General features: G+C 35.0%; 3 protein-coding genes across 3 annotated transcripts; all 3 read right to left on the reverse strand.

Annotated features, from left to right (window-relative positions):
• On the reverse strand, positions 1 to 2,440 carry LOC103337461 (tubulin beta-7 chain). The gene is made up of 3 exons (XM_008240619.2): positions 1,834 to 2,440; positions 1,476 to 1,745; positions 1 to 982 (listed from the first exon to the last, which is right to left on the reverse strand). Exons 1-3 carry the CDS (start codon positions 2,225 to 2,227, stop codon positions 312 to 314), a joined length of 1,335 nt encoding a protein of 444 aa, XP_008238841.1. The 5' UTR covers positions 2,228 to 2,440; the 3' UTR covers positions 1 to 311.
• Positions 2,441 to 5,000: 2,560 nt separating this feature from the next.
• LOC103337460 (glutamate--cysteine ligase, chloroplastic-like) lies at positions 5,001 to 8,872 on the reverse strand. Its single transcript, XM_089041357.1, has 15 exons — positions 8,640 to 8,872; positions 8,401 to 8,551; positions 8,187 to 8,294; positions 7,952 to 8,044; positions 7,635 to 7,718; positions 7,422 to 7,490; positions 7,276 to 7,346; positions 7,125 to 7,193; positions 6,657 to 6,750; positions 6,453 to 6,542; positions 6,279 to 6,359; positions 5,883 to 5,975; positions 5,689 to 5,769; positions 5,481 to 5,550; positions 5,001 to 5,363 (listed from the first exon to the last, which is right to left on the reverse strand). Exons 1-15 carry the CDS (start codon positions 8,870 to 8,872, stop codon positions 5,275 to 5,277), a joined length of 1,476 nt encoding a protein of 491 aa, XP_088897483.1. The 3' UTR covers positions 5,001 to 5,274.
• Positions 8,873 to 12,664: 3,792 nt separating this feature from the next.
• On the reverse strand, positions 12,665 to 18,647 carry LOC103337459 (glutamate--cysteine ligase, chloroplastic-like). Its single transcript, XM_008240614.3, is given in 17 exon segments — positions 12,665 to 12,932; positions 12,934 to 12,995; positions 13,085 to 13,154; positions 13,244 to 13,324; positions 13,925 to 14,017; positions 14,258 to 14,338; positions 14,423 to 14,512; positions 14,628 to 14,721; positions 15,404 to 15,472; positions 15,558 to 15,628; positions 15,706 to 15,774; positions 15,917 to 16,000; positions 16,444 to 16,536; positions 16,703 to 16,810; positions 17,033 to 17,183; positions 17,345 to 17,689; positions 18,451 to 18,647. Coding segments are annotated over 16 exon segments (1,563 nt in total). The 5' UTR covers positions 17,665 to 17,689; positions 18,451 to 18,647; the 3' UTR covers positions 12,665 to 12,905.
• Between the last annotated feature and the right edge of the window lie 2,603 nt (positions 18,648 to 21,250).

Raw genomic sequence — 21,250 nt, forward strand, 5'->3', positions numbered from 1 at the left:
TTGCCAAACTCATTTAACATTACTATGAAATAATTACAACAAATTACACAGGAAATGCCTTTTACAACAAATTACACAGGGAATGCCTTACATAAATTACAACCATGAGTGCATATTCACAAGAGGAAAATGACCACAAACCCCATGAATGGCTTACCATAAGCATCTTATTAATAACCATAAAACAAAGAAAAAATATCAAGCACAAGCACAAATTATGGAGCCCAATACATAATTCAATTCAAATTTCTTCCTCGCCAAGCATCCCAAAAAAAAATTTCAGTTTTTTTTTTTCTTCTGACCCCTCCATCTCAATTCTCCACCTCTTCCTCCTCATACTCATCTCCCTCATCCTGCGCCACAGCATCCTGGTACTGCTGGTACTCAGAAACCAAGTCATTCATGTTGCTCTCTGCCTCAGTGAACTCCATCTCATCCATGCCTTCCCCTGTGTACCAATGCAAGAAGGCCTTCCTCCTAAACATGACCGTGAATTGCTCCGAAACCCGGCGAAACATCTCCTGGATCGAGGTTGAGTTTCCCATGAATGTGGAGGACATGGCCAACCCAGTTGGTGGAATGTCACAAACACTTGATTTCACGTTGTTTGGGATCCACTCGACAAAGAAGGAGGAGTTTTTGTTTTGTATATTGATCATTTGCTCATCCACTTCTTTTGTGCTCATTTTGCCACGGAAGACGGCGGATGCTGTGAGGTAGCGGCCATGGCGAGGGTCGGCGGCGCACATCATGTTCTTGGCGTCCCACATTTGCTGTGTGAGCTCTGGGATTGTGAGGGCCCTATAGTATTGGGAGCCCCGAGAGGTTAAGGGCGCGAAACCGACCATGAAGAAGTGGAGGCGGGGGAAGGGGATGAGGTTCACGGCTAGCTTTCGGAGGTCGGAGTTGAGTTGGCCTGGGAATCGGAGGCAGCATGTGACTCCACTCATGGTTGTGGAGATCAAATGGTTCAGATCACCAACTGTGACATGTGAAATATGCAAATGCAGGGTTTAGTTTTGGAAGTTGTAAAGTGTTTTCTCTTGCTTGGTTTACAAGTTATGTTGTCAAACTCTCAATTTAAATCTGATTTGGTACCATTTGAGATTGACGGTCTAACAAAATAATATGTTAGTAAGTATGAATAAGAGAAAATGCATGTTTTAGTGGATATGTTGTCTTGTTTGTCAATATTTAAGGTAGATTAGATTCATGGTTTAACAACATAACATGTTATAGTCTAATAAGAAAAAATGCGTACTTTAGTAGAAATGTTATATTGTTTCTCAATATATAACATGTTATTATATTGTCGGACTCTTAATTTGAGGCATATATTTACACAGTTTCACATATTTAACGATCTAGATTGAAAGTCTGGCAACATAATATGTTAGATGATCTGAAAACTTGCAATTGAATTGAACTGATGAACAATAAACATGCATATAAATGACTAAAAAGTAATTACTTACAGCTTGGATTTGTGAGCTTGAGAGTTCTGAAGCAGATATCATAGAGGGCTTCATTGTCAAGGACCATACACTCATCTGCATTTTCCACCAATTGGTGAACAGATAGGGTGGCATTGTAGGGTTCAACCACAGTATCAGAGACTTTTGGTGAAGGGAAGACTGAGAAAGTCATCATCATTCTATCTGGATACTCCTCCCTGATCTTTGATATCAGTAGGGTCCCCATCCCAGACCCTGTTCCACCTCCCAGTGAATGGCAAATCTGGAACCCTACAACAAAATTAAACCCTCAATTAATTCAATTAACAAAAAAATTAAGTTTAATAAAAATCAAAATTAAGACCAAATCCAAATATACCTTGCAAACAATCGCAATTCTCTGCCTCTTTTCTAACCACATCAAGAACAGAATCAATCAACTCAGCTCCTTCTGTGTAATGCCCTTTAGCCCAGTTGTTTCCTGCTCCATTTTGGCCAAACACAAAGTTATCAGGCCTGAAAATTTGCCCATAAGGACCTGTTCTTAAGCTGTCCATGGTCCCTGGCTCAAGATCCATCAAGACTGCTCTAGGCACATATCTGCCACCATTTGCTTCATTGTAGTACACATTCACCCTCTCAAGCTGAAGGTGAGAATTTCCATTGTATTTTCCAGTGGGATCAATCCCATGCTCGTCACACATAACCTCCCAGAATTTGCCTCCAATTTGGTTTCCACATTGCCCAGCTTGAATGTGCAAGATTTCTCTCATTTTCTAAATTGTGCAAGTAATTATTCAAAAAGAAAAAAAAAAAGAAAAAAAAAAGGCTTTTTGGGGATGAAGATGAATGAAAGGTTGAGAGGTGGAAGAGAGGAAAGAACAATGGAAAAATTATGAAATGGTGATGGGTTTTTGTAGGCCTTTGTTTAAAGCCTTGTTCAAGTCTCGTCTTGATATTTTTGTGTGTCAATTTGAGAATAATAAACTTCATTTAATAATTTCATGTGGGTTTGTTCAGGGAGGCATGTCAAACTTCCAACAAGAGTTGTGAGCTGGATAAGGAAAGCGACAACAAGATTCATGCTTGCTCTTCTGGCCACATTCAATCTCAACTATCAAAACCCATCCCCTTCCCAATATTTGATTTCACTTCTGTCATCAAGATTCCAAAAATACCCCATTTTCTTAACTTGGTGATTTTTTTTTTGCTCTATCTAATTTGGGTTAATTATTTAGCACATTATGAGGACAATGCTGCCCTATCCTCTATTTTAAAATATAATCAGGATATATTATCCGAGAGAGAAATGTTATATTCAAAACTAAAAGACGGACAACAACACACATTCATATATAGAGGCAAATGCTAAGAACAATTGTTTACATACACGTAAATGATTGATAGTCATTGATGAATGTGAATTTTATAGTAAATTTCTCATGTCAAGTAAAGCTCTTTTTCTTTTTGTTGTTGTTACTTTATTTGAAATTTTAATTTTCTTATTTCATGATATGCCATGTACCAATAAAAAGCTTGAGTTTTCATAAGCAGATAGTTTCATTTAGATATTGTGTAATGGTTTGATTTGATCTGCTACCCTGATATTGTGAAACATGTACAGAAAACAAAGTAACTTAACAGATTTATGTTAGCATTGATCTAATAACAATTAGAACCAGACATGTTATCTTTCATTTTGTTTTATTTCGTTGACCCTATGGTAACAAGAATTATACAAAATACGTCATTCACATACCAATCCCAATACTTGATCATAAGAGCTTCTATTGCACTGATATTTTCTAAGATTTTTCATTATTTTGATGACATCATCGATTTTTAGACAAAAAATTAACCGAATGAGTTTTACGAAAACAATTTGAAACATTAAGGGGAGTTAAAATAATTCTGAAACCTGTTTGTGAAAATACGAAAACCCTCACAGAGTGTCATTGTAATTAACTCTTTATTTATTTATTTATTTATTGTGATTTCCAGATCGAGGTAGGCAATTCATACGTTAACTATAATGTATAAATGTACGTGAGAGAGAGAGAGAGAGAGTAGGGAACTGCAATTATTAGATACATATATGCATGGGAGATTCCTGTCAGTCTGTCTCATAATATATGCAATCTCTTTCCAACACCCCACTAGGACTAGTTGGCTCTTGCCTACTTGGAATCCAATGTCGATTGTTGAGCTTTCTTACAAAAACCAACTTATATAATTTCTTAAGCAGATGTAATTTTTAAGCAGATGTAATTCTTATCTTCACATCGTTGATCAGAAGAACTGATTAGAAAAAGCAACAGTCTGACATGTTCAACCTTGATGATTGAATTAGTGGTTGTCTAATATGGTATCAGAATCTCTAATTACTTTGTTGATTTCCAAAGAGAAGTGTAGTGACCGCCCTATATTTTTAGACAAAACAATTAGCTACATGGCTCTTTACATCTAGCTATATATATATATATATATATATGTGTGTGTGTGTGAAATGTCTCAGTTGCCAGATGGGGCTTTTAGCTCATGTAACTACCTATTATTAAATAACATATAAATAATTCAATAATTCTGGAAGAAGAAATAAATAAAAAAGGTAGAAATAAGAGGGGGAGAAGATATCAGAAATATGCTTCAACAGATGTGCTAGTTGTTGGATCGTATCTTTTGAAGTTCTTAAGAAAATGCCTGGGTTTTGAATTGGTAAAGACTAAAGAGTTGGATGAACCATCCACATCTACGTTATCACCACCACATTATGTTGGGATGTTCCCTCCACAGCAACCATACACCCATCATTCCAGGTGTACAGATGCATTTGACATATCCCCTCACCCTTTCTCCTCTATTTCTGGTTCTTCATTATCCATATTAACCTATTACGAATTGCGGAGCCACCTTGTGATGGACTTAAGTTAGAGATGATATCAGTGTGTGATCCTGAAAGTAGCGGAGCCCGACATGAAATGACTGCCTAATTGACCATCCAAGTTAACAGAGTATGACTCTTAGATTCACAATGTAGGCTGTAGAGTATATAGATATTGATAAAGAGGTGAAGAAGCACAAACAAGCATGGACAAGAGCATGATCTGAAAATGTTGTATGGTTACTCTCCTACCACATGATGGTAAGGTAACTATTTGGACAGGAAGCAGGAGCACATGGCACACATTGATAGCCACATGACATTGGGCATGGAGTGCCACAACATACCATTAGATTGTTACAAATGAATTGATATCAAGAAGTTTCCTTTATATTTCAAACATCCATGCCTAAGATTACATTACAAATTACTCCTAGGGAATCATAAATCCCTAATATAAAAAATTAAAGTAGCTAACAACATAAACAACTAGCTCCAAAAAGATCTGATTAATACACATAGCTCCAAAAGAAACTGCCATATTTCCTCATTCATTCTTATTTATGAATTAAAAAATAAATAATTCAGAAAATAAATATAAAAAACTGAGTGCACAGGCCAAATTCTTTTTGGTGAAGTTTGAGTCAGAAGAACTGAGATATATATATGTTGCTATTTCAGATATTTCAACTTCTACTGCAGTGAATAGTAGAGCTCTATAATCAAGGAAAGAACTTGATCAATCAGTTGGAAGATGATCTGATTACATAAACTGGAGCAGTGTTAAATTAGATGATAAGCCCCATGCCTAAAACAACATAAAAAATTATTCCTGGGGGAACACAAATCTCTAATCATAAACTAAAATTAAAAAAACAAGGAGCAAATTTGCAAGGTTTACACACCAAATGGCTCCACTCAAGTGCCTCAACCTCAACTTCAGTATAGTAGCTCCTCAAAAACAGGGTCTATATTTTGTCCCCATTTCCTGTAATACAACTCCAGTAGCTTCTCAGCTGGTGTTACACCTGCAATATGATTAACTTTCAATATAAACACCAAATTCTCTCAAAAACGAAACCCGAAAACAAAACATCTATTAGAAATCTATTGCATATCAGGTATATTAACTCCAAATAACATACCAGTTCTAGCCACCTCCTCCAACTCATTCAAGAAGCCTGTTTCATTAAAGCCTCTTCTTTCCAGGCCAGCCTGCACAAGAATAGATGATGCTATGACTCAGTCACACACATATATAAACACACTGGCTCTCTCTCTCTCTCTCACACACACACACACAGAGCAGCAGCAGCTACATCTGCTGCAACTAGCAAGTAAAGAGCAATTCACCTTTGCGAACCGGACCACATCTTGAGCAACATGCTTTAGCAATCTACCACGAAACGGTGTCTTTAGACCAGTTTTGGGGACCTACAAAATGTAATTTTACAATTATTAGATTTGGAAACTTAACCATTGTAGAATAATGTAGGAGACCTGTAGAAGAATGAGCTTTGTTCTGTAGAATATACATTTCACATCACCTGATCTCTCAGCATCTGTCTTTCTTCAGCGGTCCAGTCAGCTATCATGTCTAACACATTTTGTAGGGAAACCTCATCATACAACAAACCAACCTGACATTTGATAGAAAAACAAAATCAGCTGATGTTTCTGGGTTTTAGTAGTTAATAACGTAACCTGCAGAAGCCAGATAGCTGGCATTCAGATATGTTATATGATCACAGGTTACATATGAGCCAGCTACAAAGAACATAAACGAAACGCCAGTACATACATAATGATAAATATTTACTCCATCTGTTATCAGACGATGATGTTCAAAAGAAGTGAAATACACTCCAAAACTTCATTTTTGGCTTGTGTATAGATCAGAATAAATGAACTAGTTCTGTATAAGGAGGCAGAGTGCGTCTTACCCAAAATGCAGGCAAGGCACGTAATCTACTCCAAGGTCCTCCATCAGCACCCCTCATCTCCAAGTATCTCTTCAGCCTGACCTGAATGGACGGTGAAATATGGCATAATTAGACAATACCAATAGCATCAGAAATACATAAGCTGATAATTAGATTATTAAAGCTAGTATGAACCTCAGGATATATAGTTCCCAAATGCATCTCCCAATCGTTCATGGTTGGCAACTCACCCGGAATGCAACGAAACTTTCCTGCCATGAAATCCTGCATGGATGCAACCATACTGTGTGTTTAACAAACTACTAGCTTGAGACAAACAAAGACTGCAGCTAAAGAAGAAATCCGCAAAGTACAAGACTATAAAGGATAGATGGAAACCCGGAAGGTCATCCCAGTACAGTCGAAATGCCTCTTGTTCCGATAAACAAAGTACATGGGAATATCAAGAGCATATTCGACATACTTCTCGAACCTGTGTAAGAAAACTAATTTAAGAAAAGATAAAGAAGATAAAACCAACAAAATGCATTTGAAGCTTTGTACACCTATGAATGCAGCATCAGGCAATTGATAAAGAAGGATCACAAAACAGTGTAGAAAAAATATTAATGTCTAGGAAACTGCTAGTTTTGGTTAAGATTCTTGAAAACAGTCTGTTACAGAACAGACAACTGAAACAAGTAAGAAGACTAGGATAAAAGGAGACCACATTGTGTTTTTCAACAGACATTGGATTACCTATTATCAAATAGAAGTAAACGTTAAAAACATTTGGACTCTGACATATTAAATTATAGTCACAGGAGAAACTAAGAACTTCTTTCATAAGTACAAAAAAGATCTTACCCAAAGGTGTCATCGAAAACAAAAGGAATCATGCCAGTGCGATCCTTGTCAGTATCAGTCCAAATTTGACTGTTACAAAAAGTTGAAGAATCAATGCATATTGAATGGATAGTAGAATGCATATGAGCAGAAAAAACAGAACCACATAAACCTTCTCATGCTAAGAGAACCATTTGGCTTTCCTTCAGTGAAAGGTGAATTTGCAAATAGAGCTGTGGCAATCTGTTTCAATTGTTGAAAGGTTAGATACTGTAAAGCAATAAATTTTACACCAAAAACAAGAGAAACTGTCCTCACAGGCTGCAAAGCAAGACTAGCACGAAGTTTCTTTATCATGTCTGCTTCGGAACTGAAGTCCAGATTAACCTAAAAATAGTGAATAAAGAAGGTGTGCATGAGTTAAAAAATCCTCCTCCTGGGCAAATCAATGGAATATCACATTATGAAACATAGCTACCCTAGCAAGTATTCACAGCAAGAACCTGCTTAGATTAGTAAAAAGCATCTCACCTGTGCAGTGCAAGTCCTGAACATCAAATCGAGTCCGAGCGAGCCAACTTTGGGCATGTAATTTCTAATAATTTCATATCGTTCCTGAGACAAAATACTTGATCAGTATGTCAGTAATCAAAGTCCTAAAACAAATATGTAAAGTGACCAAATTGGACATCATACAAGACGACAGCATGAAATTTGAAAAGGAACATTTGAAATTAGAGCATGAAACCATAAGAGCTAGAGTAGAAGGTGATGTGCTTTGATGTTTCAGCATGTGCCATCTAAATTCCTTATCTAACTGAAATGTATTTCCATATGTTAAACAATACCTTGGGCATCATAGGTATATCTTTAATTTCCCATTTAGGCTGACAACCAATATCAAGCAATCCGATTCCCATTTCCTTTAGAACTGCTTTAACCTAGTGAAAAAGGAACATATGAACATGTTAACTCCAACGATAAAAACAGATATCCCATTTGTGAACTAGACTTTATTTAAAGAAAACTAACCTCACTTGCATAGTTGCATGTGAATTCAAAAGAGAAATTATTTTCACTGACCTGATAAAGATGAGAATTGACTTCAGCACAAACTTGATGCAGAGTTTCAAGAGGTGCACCGCTATGCTCGAATTGACCTCCAGGCTCCAATGTTATGCTCTGCTTACCCTGGCAGACAATGTCACATATTTTTTTAAAAATCACCAAAAACAAATGGCAAGTGTTTCTTGATAATTGATTTGAATATATGGAGTCATATATTTAGCCATTTTACCTGTTTGAGTGCAATAATGTTGTTGCCTTCCATGATTTTATCCCAATCAAATCTATCAGCAATCCCATTAAGCAACTCGGCAATGTGTTCATATTTCATAGGACGTAAAGTCTTTAGATCAAAGCCAAATCTCTCCTGCTCAGTGCCAATTCTGAGGATGGAGCATGATTAAGTATACAAGTTAGGACAAGCTATTCAACTAACTCTGATCCATGTAAGATGATGATGCATATAAGTACCTCCAATTTTCTTTAGGCTTGCATCCAGAGGCAAGATACCCAATAAGATCCTCTTTCGTCAGTGGCTCTGCAGCAATAACAGCCGCTTCTGTGGGAGGGCTTGCAGCAACTATTGCACTACGTCGTTGCCTCTGTCCTACTTCAGCATTGTCTACATGCATAGCATGTGTCTTGCTGGCAGTATAAGAGGAAGAGAAGACAATGCAGTATGATGTCTGTGAAATGAGTGCCATGGCCACCCCTCGAAAAGCACTTTACACAATCTCTCAATCAACTACCTTACCACTGCCACTGCAACACCGCAGCTAGCTGCTAACCTCTTTGATATTTCTTGACATGAAATGGTGACCCTTGAAGACTATATATATTGTCATAACATAAACTATCCACCAACTTCTGACTCATGTGCAATGCAACAATCTTTTCTTTAGAGCCATTGACACTATTCTGCCGATAAAATAGATATGGACTGAATGAATAAAAAATACAGCAAAATTATGCCAATATGTAACATGTGAGGATTACACCCCAAATATCAATAAAAATTGCACTTGTGTTTCCCACTGTCTATAAAGAATACTTTTTGAATAATAGGAAAATGGAGAGCAGGAACATGTTCTTGCATTTTTAGCTATTTTTCCTTGTTTTTTTCTTTATCTTGCACAAAACTAATAAAAGAAGATCATCTTGTCTCTGGAAACATCACAAAGGGAAATCGAGCAGCCCTTCTTCACACACATAACAAATCCTAGAAACCCGATTGCACCTGCAGCTCTTACACATTAAACAGAGTAATAACACAGGGCCATTGCAAGTTCTGTGTTCATAACTTCAGTTCTCTTCTCTTATACATTTTCCTTCAACTAATAAACTTCTTATGACCCAAACAAAGTAGCATATTGCATATTTTTTCCCTAAAAAAAACATTCAAGCTTTCCCCTAAAAAAAACATTCAAGCTTTCCCATTAAAAGTTCTACGTTGATAACTTCAGTTCTCTTTTCATTTCACCTAAAAGTTTGATCTAAAAGAAGGAAACTTTAATAGTAGGGTCTGTTTTCTAATTCCCCCTAAAAAATTATGCCCAGGAGTTACATGTGAGGATTTCACCCCCACTTGTCAATTACATTTTCAGAAATGTGTTTCTGACTTTCTCTGAAGATTCAATAAAATATTACAGAATTCACGTTGTTTGTTGAAACACAAGAATCAGTCAGAACTTTCGACCAAAAAAAAAAATTAATGGTCATGACCGACCATTGAAACCCATTCTTTTTTTATTTTTTTATATTTTAAAGTGTAGTCACCTTTTTAAATGTTTTCAATTCGTGTTATTTAAGAAAAAAAATATAAAAATTACTGGTCATGACTATTGGAGCCCGAAAAATTAAGTTTTCAAATTTTAAATGTTTTCAAATCATGTTTTAAATGTTTTAAATTCATGTTTTCACACATACTTTTTAAATGTTTTAAACTTTTTAAATGTTTTAAATGTTTTAAATTCAGGTTTTCACACATACTTTTTAAATGTTTCAATTCTTGTTATTTAAGAAAAAAATTGTTAAAAAATTCAACACGTGTCACTCAAAAATCATAGCCCGAAAAATTATTAAGATTTCTTCACGATAAGACGTGCCACGTGGACACAAAATCTTATCAGAAATCTTGTCATATATAGAATATTGTCTCTAAATAGTAGTTAATTAAAGGGAGTTTACTATGGAGAACTCATTTATAAACACACCCAAAAAGTTGACTCTATATTTAAATAGTGTTTGGGTTTTTTTATAAATACATGTCTAGGAGTTTATTTATAAATTTGTATTAATTAAATTAAACAAATACATAGTTGTAGAATGTGTGAGTGTTGTACTATAGTTTTTCTCAAAATAATAAAATAAGAAGGACCCTAAAATATAGCCATGTATGGCTGGAGATGGAAAAATTTAGTCATGCACTATTCTTTAAAAAATAATATTTTGGAGGGCTAAATTTTTAGTCCTTGACTACTTATGACTGGAGATGGCCTAGAACACTATAACCCTTACGTACAAGCCAAGAAAATACAGAAGCTTCACCTGTTTCCAAAATACCAGTAGAGATATTAGTAACAAAGTGTAAACAAATATACAGGTTTAAGCTTCAAAATGTCTTCCATCACCGTCCCAACTACGAATCCCAGAATAACTCCATTATGCGAATCAGGATCGGAAAATAGCTAGAACAAAGACAAACAAAATGTCACCATAGTTCATAAGCGGTAAACATGCACACATAAGTTCAATATAAGTTGTTCCTAATACTTTTATAAAAATTCAACCACAGACACTACATTTCTTCTAAAAACTAGTTATCTTTTTCAACGTTGGGAAGAGAAATACGACTAACTAAAAACTAAATGGTATTCTAGTTTTTTCAAGTGCACTTTGCCTTTGGCTCTTTTGAGATATTTAGTAGGTTTTAATACAGTTTATGAAGAAACTCCACTTTGTGTCAAATTTTATATATTGCTTATTTTGGATTGTTATTAGCACTTCAAAATAGTCATCGTGTACTCTTCTCTCTTCTATCCTTTATTGTGCAGGATGCTTATTTTGTAAGTCTATAAATCGTCTCGATACAATTCAAGAGCAACACATATTATCTGAGCTAGTTGGTGTACTAGTGCTAGTTGAAAAAATCATTTGAATCGAAGATGAGCCAAGTCTATGATCTTTGTTCAAGCTTGAGCCGAGTTTGAACTAGAATAATATTATCTGAGCCAACAGCTGTGTTTTTATTTTGGTTAATCATGTATTATAAGATAACACGTGATCCACACAGAGGGCAATGACAACAATCTAACTCGAAGATTTGTTTACACATTGCAATCATGAAATTTTGAAAATAAATAAAGATAAGAAATTTTTAAAGCAAGAGTAACACACAACAAAGCTAAGTCATCATAATAAGGCTGGTCATAAAGAGATATTTTAAATCGTGACAAATATATATCTTTTCTTTTTCGTCAAATTGAGACATCTATCACTAGACCAAAGTGTAATTTGTCAATCATAAAGTTATTTTTTCTTTGGGAATCCATGGCAATATTTTACTAACTTACATGTGCAATCATGCAGTTGTTTATTAATCTTGTCTTTTTATTTCTTGCTTTTAATATGCATTTGTAATCCATGCCCAAACACAATCAGCAAGAGCACCATACATTTGAAGCTTTTTAAACATCATCGAATTCATTCACTGAAGCTGCATTTTCCTTTATCTTTTGTTAATCCAACGAACAACAAATTAAATGAGAAAGAAGACACCTGAAAACAAATATGCAGTTCACAGTTTGCGATCATGGTTGTTTCATCATCTTCTTCTTGCTCTGTTACATACCACAACCCTCATCTTTTTGGCTGATAATGGCAGGGGGTTGGTTATCTGGTTCGTCCATAATTAGGCAAAAATATAGCCACTTTAAATCTGGACTTGCAAAGAGCTTACAACTTAAGAGGGTAAGAGCATCCACAGTTATACTTCAGGTTTTTTTTTTCGATTCCCCAATCTCGCAATATCGCTAGTATAAAAAATTATGTCTGGACTTCTGGGTAAATCAGGGCGTTGGATTGGATGACTATTCTCAAGTTGGGTTTGAGCTAAAAGTTTGAGATCCAAATGCAGTGAATCAATTTGGGCTGACACAATAAAAGAGGGCTTCTAAATTCACCCAAAAATATCATTAAAGCACCTAGCCCCAAAATAAATCTTCATATTTTCGTTACTAATTATTGTTTTCTGATTTCTTTAAACTTTCAAAAAATAGAATATGAAAGAAGTCAATATCCAGAAAACGATAGCTGGCTTTTTGTCTTTCTGGAACATTTCCACTTTTACTACATGGAATAACAGAGCTATATGAATAAGGAAATAACTTGAAGAGTCAATTGGAAGGGGAAATCAGAAAAATATACGCGGGACTGCAACAAAATGAACTTCTGTTCACTTTCTTTCCCACAACATGCCGTCAGGTTATACAAATGAATTCATCTCAAGAAGTTTCAATTATTTTCAACCTTCCAAGAATATACTGGAACAATGATCTGACTATGTTGGGTCCAAATTAGAAACGAAACTTCATGCCTAAGATTTACATCACAAATTATTCCTGTGGAAAGGTAAATCTGTAATCACAAACTGAAAGCAGCTTTTAAAAAAAACCTAAAGATTACACCTGAAAATTTGCAAGGTTTACATGCAAAATGACCCTGCTGAAGTGCCTCACCTCAGTAAAGTAGCTCCTCAAAAACAGGGTTCTATTTGTTGTCCCCACTTCCCGTTATACAATTCCAATAGCCTCTCAGCTGGTGTTACACCTGCCATGTAATTAACTTGCAATGTGAACACTGAATACCCCTCGAGAAAAGGAAAAATAAAGCCGCATCCTGGTGGATAATTAACTTACCAGTTCTGACAACCTCGGCCACCTCATTCAAGAACCCAGATTCCTTAAAGCCTCTTCTTTCCAGGCCATCCTGCAGCAAAAAAATGCCATAATCTAGTCATGCAGAGACACAGCCTCACACAAACACACATACGGAGCAGCAAGAGAAGCCCAATTTACCTTTGCCAACTTTACGACATCTTGGGCAACATGCTTGAGCAACCCATCCCGAAATGGTGTCTTTAGACCAGTTATGGGGACCTGCTTAAAATAACTCTAGAATTAGATTTGCAAACTGAATAACACAAATTTAAGAGGTCAGTATCACTACCAACAAAACAGAGTGGAATTTATCCTGTGGTTCAATCTTCATGAATTAATATTGATTTGAAGCAAAGGTAACTTAACAAATTGAATTCCAAGGTCGTGCAATTAGCTAAAGATTTGATTTTATCAGAAAATAAAAAGACAGAACATGGGATAACAAATAAATGAGTAAAAAGTAGATAACTATCACTCAATCTTTTTAGCTGGATTTTAACCACAATGGCTAGGACATCTCATTGCCTGGCGGCCCAAATTATGATTCCAGCACCAATGAGTGTCCTCCAAGGCTCCAACACCAATAGGTGTGGCATGAAAGACGTTACAACTTACAAATGAGTGCCAAAAGTTTGCAACCTGACCACAGTATATGTCGCAAGGGCAAAATGTCAACCACTCCACGGTCATTTTTTCTCAACTTTGTCAAACATACATGGTGTCCAGAATAGAGATACAAATTTGAAATCATGCATGCAAAGGAAAAAGCGCTTTATACTTTCTTTTCATTGACATAAAACGTGTAGGATTTAACGTCACCTTATCTCTCAGCATCTGTCTTTCTTCAGGGGTCCAATCAGCTGTAATGTCTAACACATTCTGTAGGGCAACCTCATCATACAGTATACCTACCTGGTATTTGATAGAACATCATAATGAGCTGATTTTGCTGGATACTATACTAAATAAAATAACCGGCAGAAGCTAGATAACTGGCAGTCAAATAAGTTTTAGGATTTCGCATACAACATAAGAGACACAAAGGACATAACGAAACACTGAGATATCTTTTCTATCCTCAAAAAGTACGCCTGTGGCTTACATACAAGAACAAATGAACTAGTTATGTATAAAGAGGAAATTGCCTATTACCCAAAATGCTGGCAAAGCGCACAATCTCCTCCAAGGCCCTCCATCAGCACCCCTCATCTCCAAGTATCTCTTCAGCCTGACCTGAATGGAAAAACCAATATAGCATAAGTAGGCAACAGTAAGGAAGTATGAGGTAATGGTTTCATTATTCATGCTAGTATGAACCTCAGGAAATATAGTTGTTAAATGATTCTCCCAATCATTCAGGGTTGGCAATTCACCCGGAATGCAGCTCAGCTTTCCTGCCAAAAAGTCCTGCATGCAGACAACCATACCATTGTCTTTAATAAATCAGTAGCTTCAGGCAAACAAAGACAGCAGCTGCAGGAGAAAGCCTAAAATTACTAGACCACAAAGGATAGATAGAAACCCGGAAGGTCATTCCGGTACAGTCGATGTACTTCTTTTTCCGATAAACAAAGTACATGGGAACATCAAGAGCATAATCAACATATTGTTCAAACCTGCAAAAGAAATTTTTTTTTAAAACAAAAAAGCTTATAAGACTAACTAAATGATTAAAAGGTAATTGTACAACTATGAATGGAGAATCAACATGCAATAAAAAATTATCCCACAAAAAAATTCCACTACAATTAAATAGAAATCAATTCAAGCATTACAACATTATGTGCAGAACTAAATAGCAAAGCTACAAAATAAGTTAAACAAAACTATTCAAGTGAAAAATTCATTAAGAAAACCATTCACGTAAAAAATTCATTAAAAGACCATCCACGTAAAAATTCATTTAAAAACCATTCATGTGCTCCATCATAGTTCAATAGTTTATACAAAAAAATCCATTCTTGGCATCCAAATAGAGTAGAAAAACCAAGCTAGAATTATGAACTATCCACAATCACACGCCTGCCAACTATCAAAGGAGAAAGTTCTGGCTTCAGGTTTTGATTTGTTTGGTTAAGAATCTTAAGAACAGTCTGATATTGAACAAACAAATAAGCAGATTAGGCATAACAAGGAGACTGAGGATGTGTTTGTAACACACTGAATTTTCTATGCTCAAAATGATATTACCTATCATCAAATAGATGTAAATTTTCAAATAATTGGATTCTGAAATATAAAATTATAGTCACAGAAGAAAGCAAGAACTAATTTCATAATGACAATCAAAAGGCTTACCCAAAGGAGTCATCAAAAACAAAGGGAAGCATGCCAGTGCGATTGTTGTCAGTATCAGTCCAAATTTGACTGTTACAATCAACCAAATGTTATACGAATTCCAAAAAAAAAATTTAATAGAATATATATTATAAAAATTGAGAACAATAGAAACCTTCTCATGCTTAGAAAACCATTTGGCTTTCCTTCAGTGAAAGGTGAATTTGCGAATAGAGCAGTTGCTATCTGTTTCATTTATTGTAATGTTAAATACCATATAAGTAACAAATTTTACATCAAAACAAGAGGCCAGTATTCCTCACAGGCTGCAAAGCAAGACCAGCACGAAATTTTCTTATCATGTCTGCTTCAGAACTGAAATCCAGATTAACCTACAAAAGTGAACAAAGAAGTTGTGCATGAGCTTCAGATATCTTACTCGCCAAATCAATGGACTAACACATTATGAAACATAACTAGCCGTAAGAAGTATTCATAGCAACTACCTGAATAGATTAGTGACAATCATCTTACCTGTACAGTGCAAGTCCTGAACATCATATCAAGTCCAAGCGTGCCAACTTTTGGCATGTAATTTCTCATAATCTCATATCTTCCCTGAGCCAAAACACTCGATCAATGTGCAGATAATCTAAGTATTGAAAGATTATGAAAAATGGCATTATTAAAGCTAACAAGGCCACATTGGGCATCAAGGGACTGCAGTATGAAATTTAAAAGGAGAATGTGATATTAGCATCTAATCATCAAGTTACAGCATTAGGGTGATGTGCTTTGGTATTCCTTTTCCTCTTTATAAAACTACTCAGAGGCTGTTTAAAGAGAAGTATTAAGAGTTCTTAATTAAATAAACTGCAATCTCTTCTACAACCTTCCAATAATAAAGAAAATGGAATAAAGTGCCTGATATGGCCTTGTCCACAGAAAACAACTACTTCAGTCTACAAGGCATGTTTCAGCATGTGCCATCTCAAGTCCTAATCTAAACAAATGTTGCATTTGTGCATCACCGTATGGTTGAAAATATGATTAAACAATACCTTGGGCATTATAGGTATGTCCTTAATCCTCCATTTCGGCTGAAAACCAATTCCAAGAAATCCAATTCCCATTTCCTCTGTAACTGCTTTAACCTAAAAAAAAGTTAACAATGAACAAATTTACTTGCCAAAAATAAATGAAAAGAAAGATACAGAAACTTCATTTATCAACCAGACTTTACTTAAAAGCAATCTATGCATGAAGAGTGACCCTAGCTTGCATGTTATTCCAAGGTCCAATTTTTCAGTTTTCACTGACCTGATAAAGGTGTGAATTGACTTCAGCACAAGTCTGATGTAGAGTCTCAAGAGGTGCACCACTAAGCTCAAATTGGCCTCCAGGCTCCAGCGATATGCTTTGCTTACCCTGGCCCACAATGTCAAATATTTTTTACTTTAAATAACGAAAAATAAATGACAAGTGTTTCATGATAATTGATTATTAAATGGCAATATGAGAATGCATAAGTCACAAAGGAAGGGATTTATAAATATTAACATCCCTATAACAGATGATTAAAGGAAGTAAAACATATAAATAACACAAAATGTTATCCATATTGGAAGAGTAGAAGAAGAATAAGAATACCTGTTTGAGTCCAATAATCTTGTCGCCTTCCATGACTTTCTCCCAATCAAATCTCTCAGAAATTCCATTAAGCAACTCAGCTATTTGTTCATATTTCATAGGACGTAAGGTTTTTAGCTCAAAACCAAACTTCTCATGCTCTGTACCAATTCTGAGGATGGAAAAGATTAAGTTTACAAATTATGATTGGTTATCCAACAAACTGGGTACAGAGAGAGTGGTAAGATACAGAACATGACAATCTAAATTATCATTGACTTTCAAGCCACATTGAAATAATAATGAGTTGATGTAAAATAAGGCAATAAATACCTCCAATTTTCCTTAGGCTTGCATCCAGAGGCAAGATACCCTACAAGATCCTCTTTCGTCAGAGGCTCTGTAACAATTACTGCATCTTCTGTGGGAGGACTTGCAGCAACTATCACACTATGCCCTCGTTTATGTCCTAGTACTGCATTGTCTACATGAAAAATCTGTGTCTTCCTAGGAGAGTAACATGACACGGAAGAGAAGCCAATGCAATTTTCCTTCAACTTGGCTGCCTCTATATTGTTTGCCCTACTCAAACCCACATTTTGTCCAGATTTATGCCGAAATATCTCAGTACGGATGCAGTATGATGAACCCATTTGTAAAGGAGTGCCATGGACGCACCTGGAAAATTGGTATACAGCCTCTCAATTAACTACCTTGAAAAAATTCATGGGCATCAGGTGAAAAAAAAATTGAAATCAAATATCTTTATTGGAACCATCCCAAAGATCTACTGTTTTCCTAGCTAAGGCCTATATAAAATGATATTACTTTCTTACACCAAGAATCATGCAAAAACTCGGTGAGCCTTAACTGGTTATCAGTGCGAATGAGCACACACACACAGCACAACTAGTTGAAGAAATCCAATTCGACTTGCATCCCTTATACATTAAATAGAGTGATGGCATATGGCCGTTAAAATTTGTTTGTTCATAATGTCAATTCTCTTTTCATATATACTTTTCCACTTTTTCTTTCTCTTGAAAAATCTATCTTTGTAACCCCACTGACCAATTATTATATTCAATCACCACCACTTCATCATGTCACCCAAAATAAAAGTACAAAACTGCATTATTGAATGGCCCAACAAACGAATATTTATAAACAAATACAAAAAAACAATAACATAGCTAATATCATAGGTAACAACTGAATTATCGTAGCATGCTAAAACTGAAAATTAAAATTTGACGATGAAATGTTCATTGAATTAAATCATTCAAAACCCAGAAAGCGTGAATGCAACCTTCCACAGTAATTAAAACAACCATACTCCAAAATTAAGACTCAAAAGATCAAAACTCAGGTTACTGTAGGCAGTGTAAGATGAATCCAATATGAAATTATACGACGATGTAAATTCATTGGAGGGTTACCTGGTATGCTGCGAATACAGTCGCAATTCAAATCTAGGAATTTGCAGGAAGCTGCTGACTAGGGTTTTCGGTTTGCTCTCTGATAGAAATTCGAGAGAGAGAGAGAGAGAGAGAGAGAGACTTTGGCTCCTCTGCTGATGAAAACGGAGCACGACTGTTTTTCGATGACAATTAAATAGTGCGGCATAAAGTGTTCCTATACTTTACTGGTGGTCCATTTGTCCTCAATGCCGGCACTTCAGCACAGTATAGATTCTCACCTGCTCGTAATCCATTTTCTTTTTTCTTTTTTGGGCTGACAACAACCCATTTTTTCTTTTGTTAAGAAACTATTTTGCAGACTAAGCAAGGTTATTAAGAAGGTTAATGATGGATAAAGGTAAGATAGTTACCATATAATGATACGCTACGAATGTATGACACTAAATAGAATTTAGGTTAGTAGATATGGTACAAATAGCAACATTCTGATGAAAAGAAAGTTTGACTTGATAGTTGGATACTTGCGATAAAAAAAAAATAAGGAAATGACTTATGACGCTTGTATTTCAAATGGGCAAAAATGAGTACTTTTTTTATTTTAACAAATTGTATACAAATTTTTTTTTAATCTCTCACCACTTGGCTCTAAAACAATGATAACATAGATAAACAAATGGTTGTATACACACAAAATTCAAATCTCTAATCCTATTTACTCGTACAAAAATGATAATTAAATATAAAAGCGTGTGCCAATTCCTTCTATCCTATCATTGCATAAAGAACTATGTTGAAATGAGATCACAAAATGGGGAAATTTGAGAACTACAAAACATGTGTAATTCCATACATATACATGTTTGAGTGTGGATAAACAAAAAGATCCTCATTCCGTGGACATGCTAATTTCTTCTTGGCATTATTTGTCGCTCTCTCTCTCTCTCTCTCTCTCTCTCAACTTAGGTCCGGACCATCCAATGGACCCAACAAACAAACAATCAATTACAAAGAAAAAAGCTTTGTGATTATGACTTTGTGAGGTAATTGATGACGGCATGAGACATATATTCTAATTATACTAGGCCCTTGGTTTTATTTTTTATTTTATTTTTATAATTAAGAAAAGATAATATGGGTAGTTATGTTCCATATAAGTAGGACTTATTATTTGATTTTTTTTTTGTTTTAATTTTTTAAATATAAAAAAATGAATTTACCATATTATCCTTATTTAATTAATAATTTTAATTCTTAATCTTTGAATTAACCAATGACATTTTCTGGTATTTTGAATGTTTCACAATTCTCTAGATACACTTTTTACTCTCATATATCATAGATATATCCCATAAGGCATGTCGCCTTTGAACCCTTTTTAAGTAAAATTGCTTGATTTAGTATATTTATTACTAGATATTATGCTCAAAATGTAGAAAGGACCAACAAGGGCTGACCTCCATGGAAGGGTAAAATTGTCATTGAAAAATTCACTCACAACAAAGCCACGCCTAAGTCTCAGACTCGTCATAGATGTGTATAGTCATCAACTCAAAACCTCCTCTAATCAAATAGAATCAACTAAAAATCAATTGGTATTAAAATCATGGGCCACACCAGAATGATCACTTTTTACAATGTGGATTCCAAATGGAGCTTTTTCATTCATGCTAATGTTGATTCTTTTTATTTTTAATTCCGTCGGCTATCTCTAAACACAAGCATATAATAAGCATGCAGGTGATAGATACATAATCATGTTGTCTGTGCATCACATCACATGGATGGTACACTCGATCCACTAAACAAAAGCCAAAACTTAGTACTATGGTTATATTTATAAATCATAAAAAAAACAACGCACCCCTTTTCTCCCCCATATAATATACTAGTAATTAATTGTTTAATTGTTTGTAGGACAAGAACAGTCATTTGTTTCACGGGGTAGGCGGCGGCTTTAAGGACCTCTTTGGTATTCAACTTATTTGATAACACTCAATAACCCGTTTATAGCCTAACCTCATTATCATAATATTTACTATACTCTCGAGCAAAATGAGACCTCATTTTCGAACGGATCGAAATCAAGAAATTTGAATCTAACAATATTCTGAGTTTTTTTAAATAAATTATCTTTTAATATCATTCAAAACACTTTTGAAATTTCAATATCCATTCTAATTCATGAAACTTTGAATTTTCGGAAAATTTTAAGAATGTTTTATAAAGTAGTTCGAAATTTAGAACATGCCTAATAATTTGAGATGTTAAAATCGACTCAAAATTGAAAAATCATACTGAAAACCCACAGAAACAATACATTTTTTTTCTTCACAGAACAACTAGTTTATATATTTTTTTAATCATTATATCATATTTGTGTCAATATGAATTTAGTGATTATAGGTAGTTCAAACTTGAAACCTCAATATATTTTATAATTTGAATTTTGGATTTTCATAATTATAAGATGCACTCCAATTCTAAATATGATCCATAATTCTTTCGGAGTTTTAAAATTTTGGATATCAAATTTTATTTTCATGAAAAGCGAAATTGGTCAAAAATTGGAATTTTTTTATCCAACTTACACCCCTAGCTAAATCCCATTAGAAGGAAGAAAGTATGGAGCGCTAATAATAAGGGGAATTGAGCTGAAGCCCACTCAAACTTTGTTGGGCTTAGAAGTAGAAGAAGGATTTGTCTCTATTGGAACAGCGGATGGCCCATACTTAGAAGCCCATCTCCCTTAAAAGCTTAAACGTTTGCTTCAAGACACACCAAATAGATCATAGATTACTATCTTCTAATAGCAATAGGG

Source organism: Prunus mume, linkage group LG7, assembly GCF_029339155.1.
Source record: "Prunus mume cultivar Tortuosa linkage group LG7, ASM2933915v1, whole genome shotgun sequence".
In the NCBI taxonomy this organism is placed as follows: Eukaryota; Viridiplantae; Streptophyta; class Magnoliopsida; order Rosales; family Rosaceae; genus Prunus; species Prunus mume.

Excerpts from the sequence above, each read along its gene's own strand:
- LOC103337461 (XM_008240619.2), bottom strand. The coding sequence starts at position 2,227 with ATGAGAGAAATCTTGCACATTCAAGCTGGGCAATGTGGAAACCAAATT. Across the intron at positions 1,746-1,833 it reads GAATTGCGATTGTTTGCAAG|GGTTCCAGATTTGCCATTCA; the intron begins GTATATTTGGAT and ends ATTTTGTTGTAG. Across the intron at positions 983-1,475 it reads CAAGCTCACAAATCCAAGCT|TTGGTGATCTGAACCATTTG; the intron begins GTAAGTAATTAC and ends CACATGTCACAG.
- LOC103337460 (XM_089041357.1), bottom strand. The coding sequence starts at position 8,872 with ATGGCACTCATTTCACAGACATCATACTGCATTGTCTTCTCTTCCTCT. Across the intron at positions 7,194-7,275 it reads GGTTCTCTTAGCATGAGAAG|TCAAATTTGGACTGATACTG; the intron begins GTTTATGTGGTT and ends TTTTTGTAACAG. Across the intron at positions 5,976-6,278 it reads GTGCCTTGCCTGCATTTTGG|GTTGGTTTGTTGTATGATGA; the intron begins GTAAGACGCACT and ends ATCAAATGTCAG.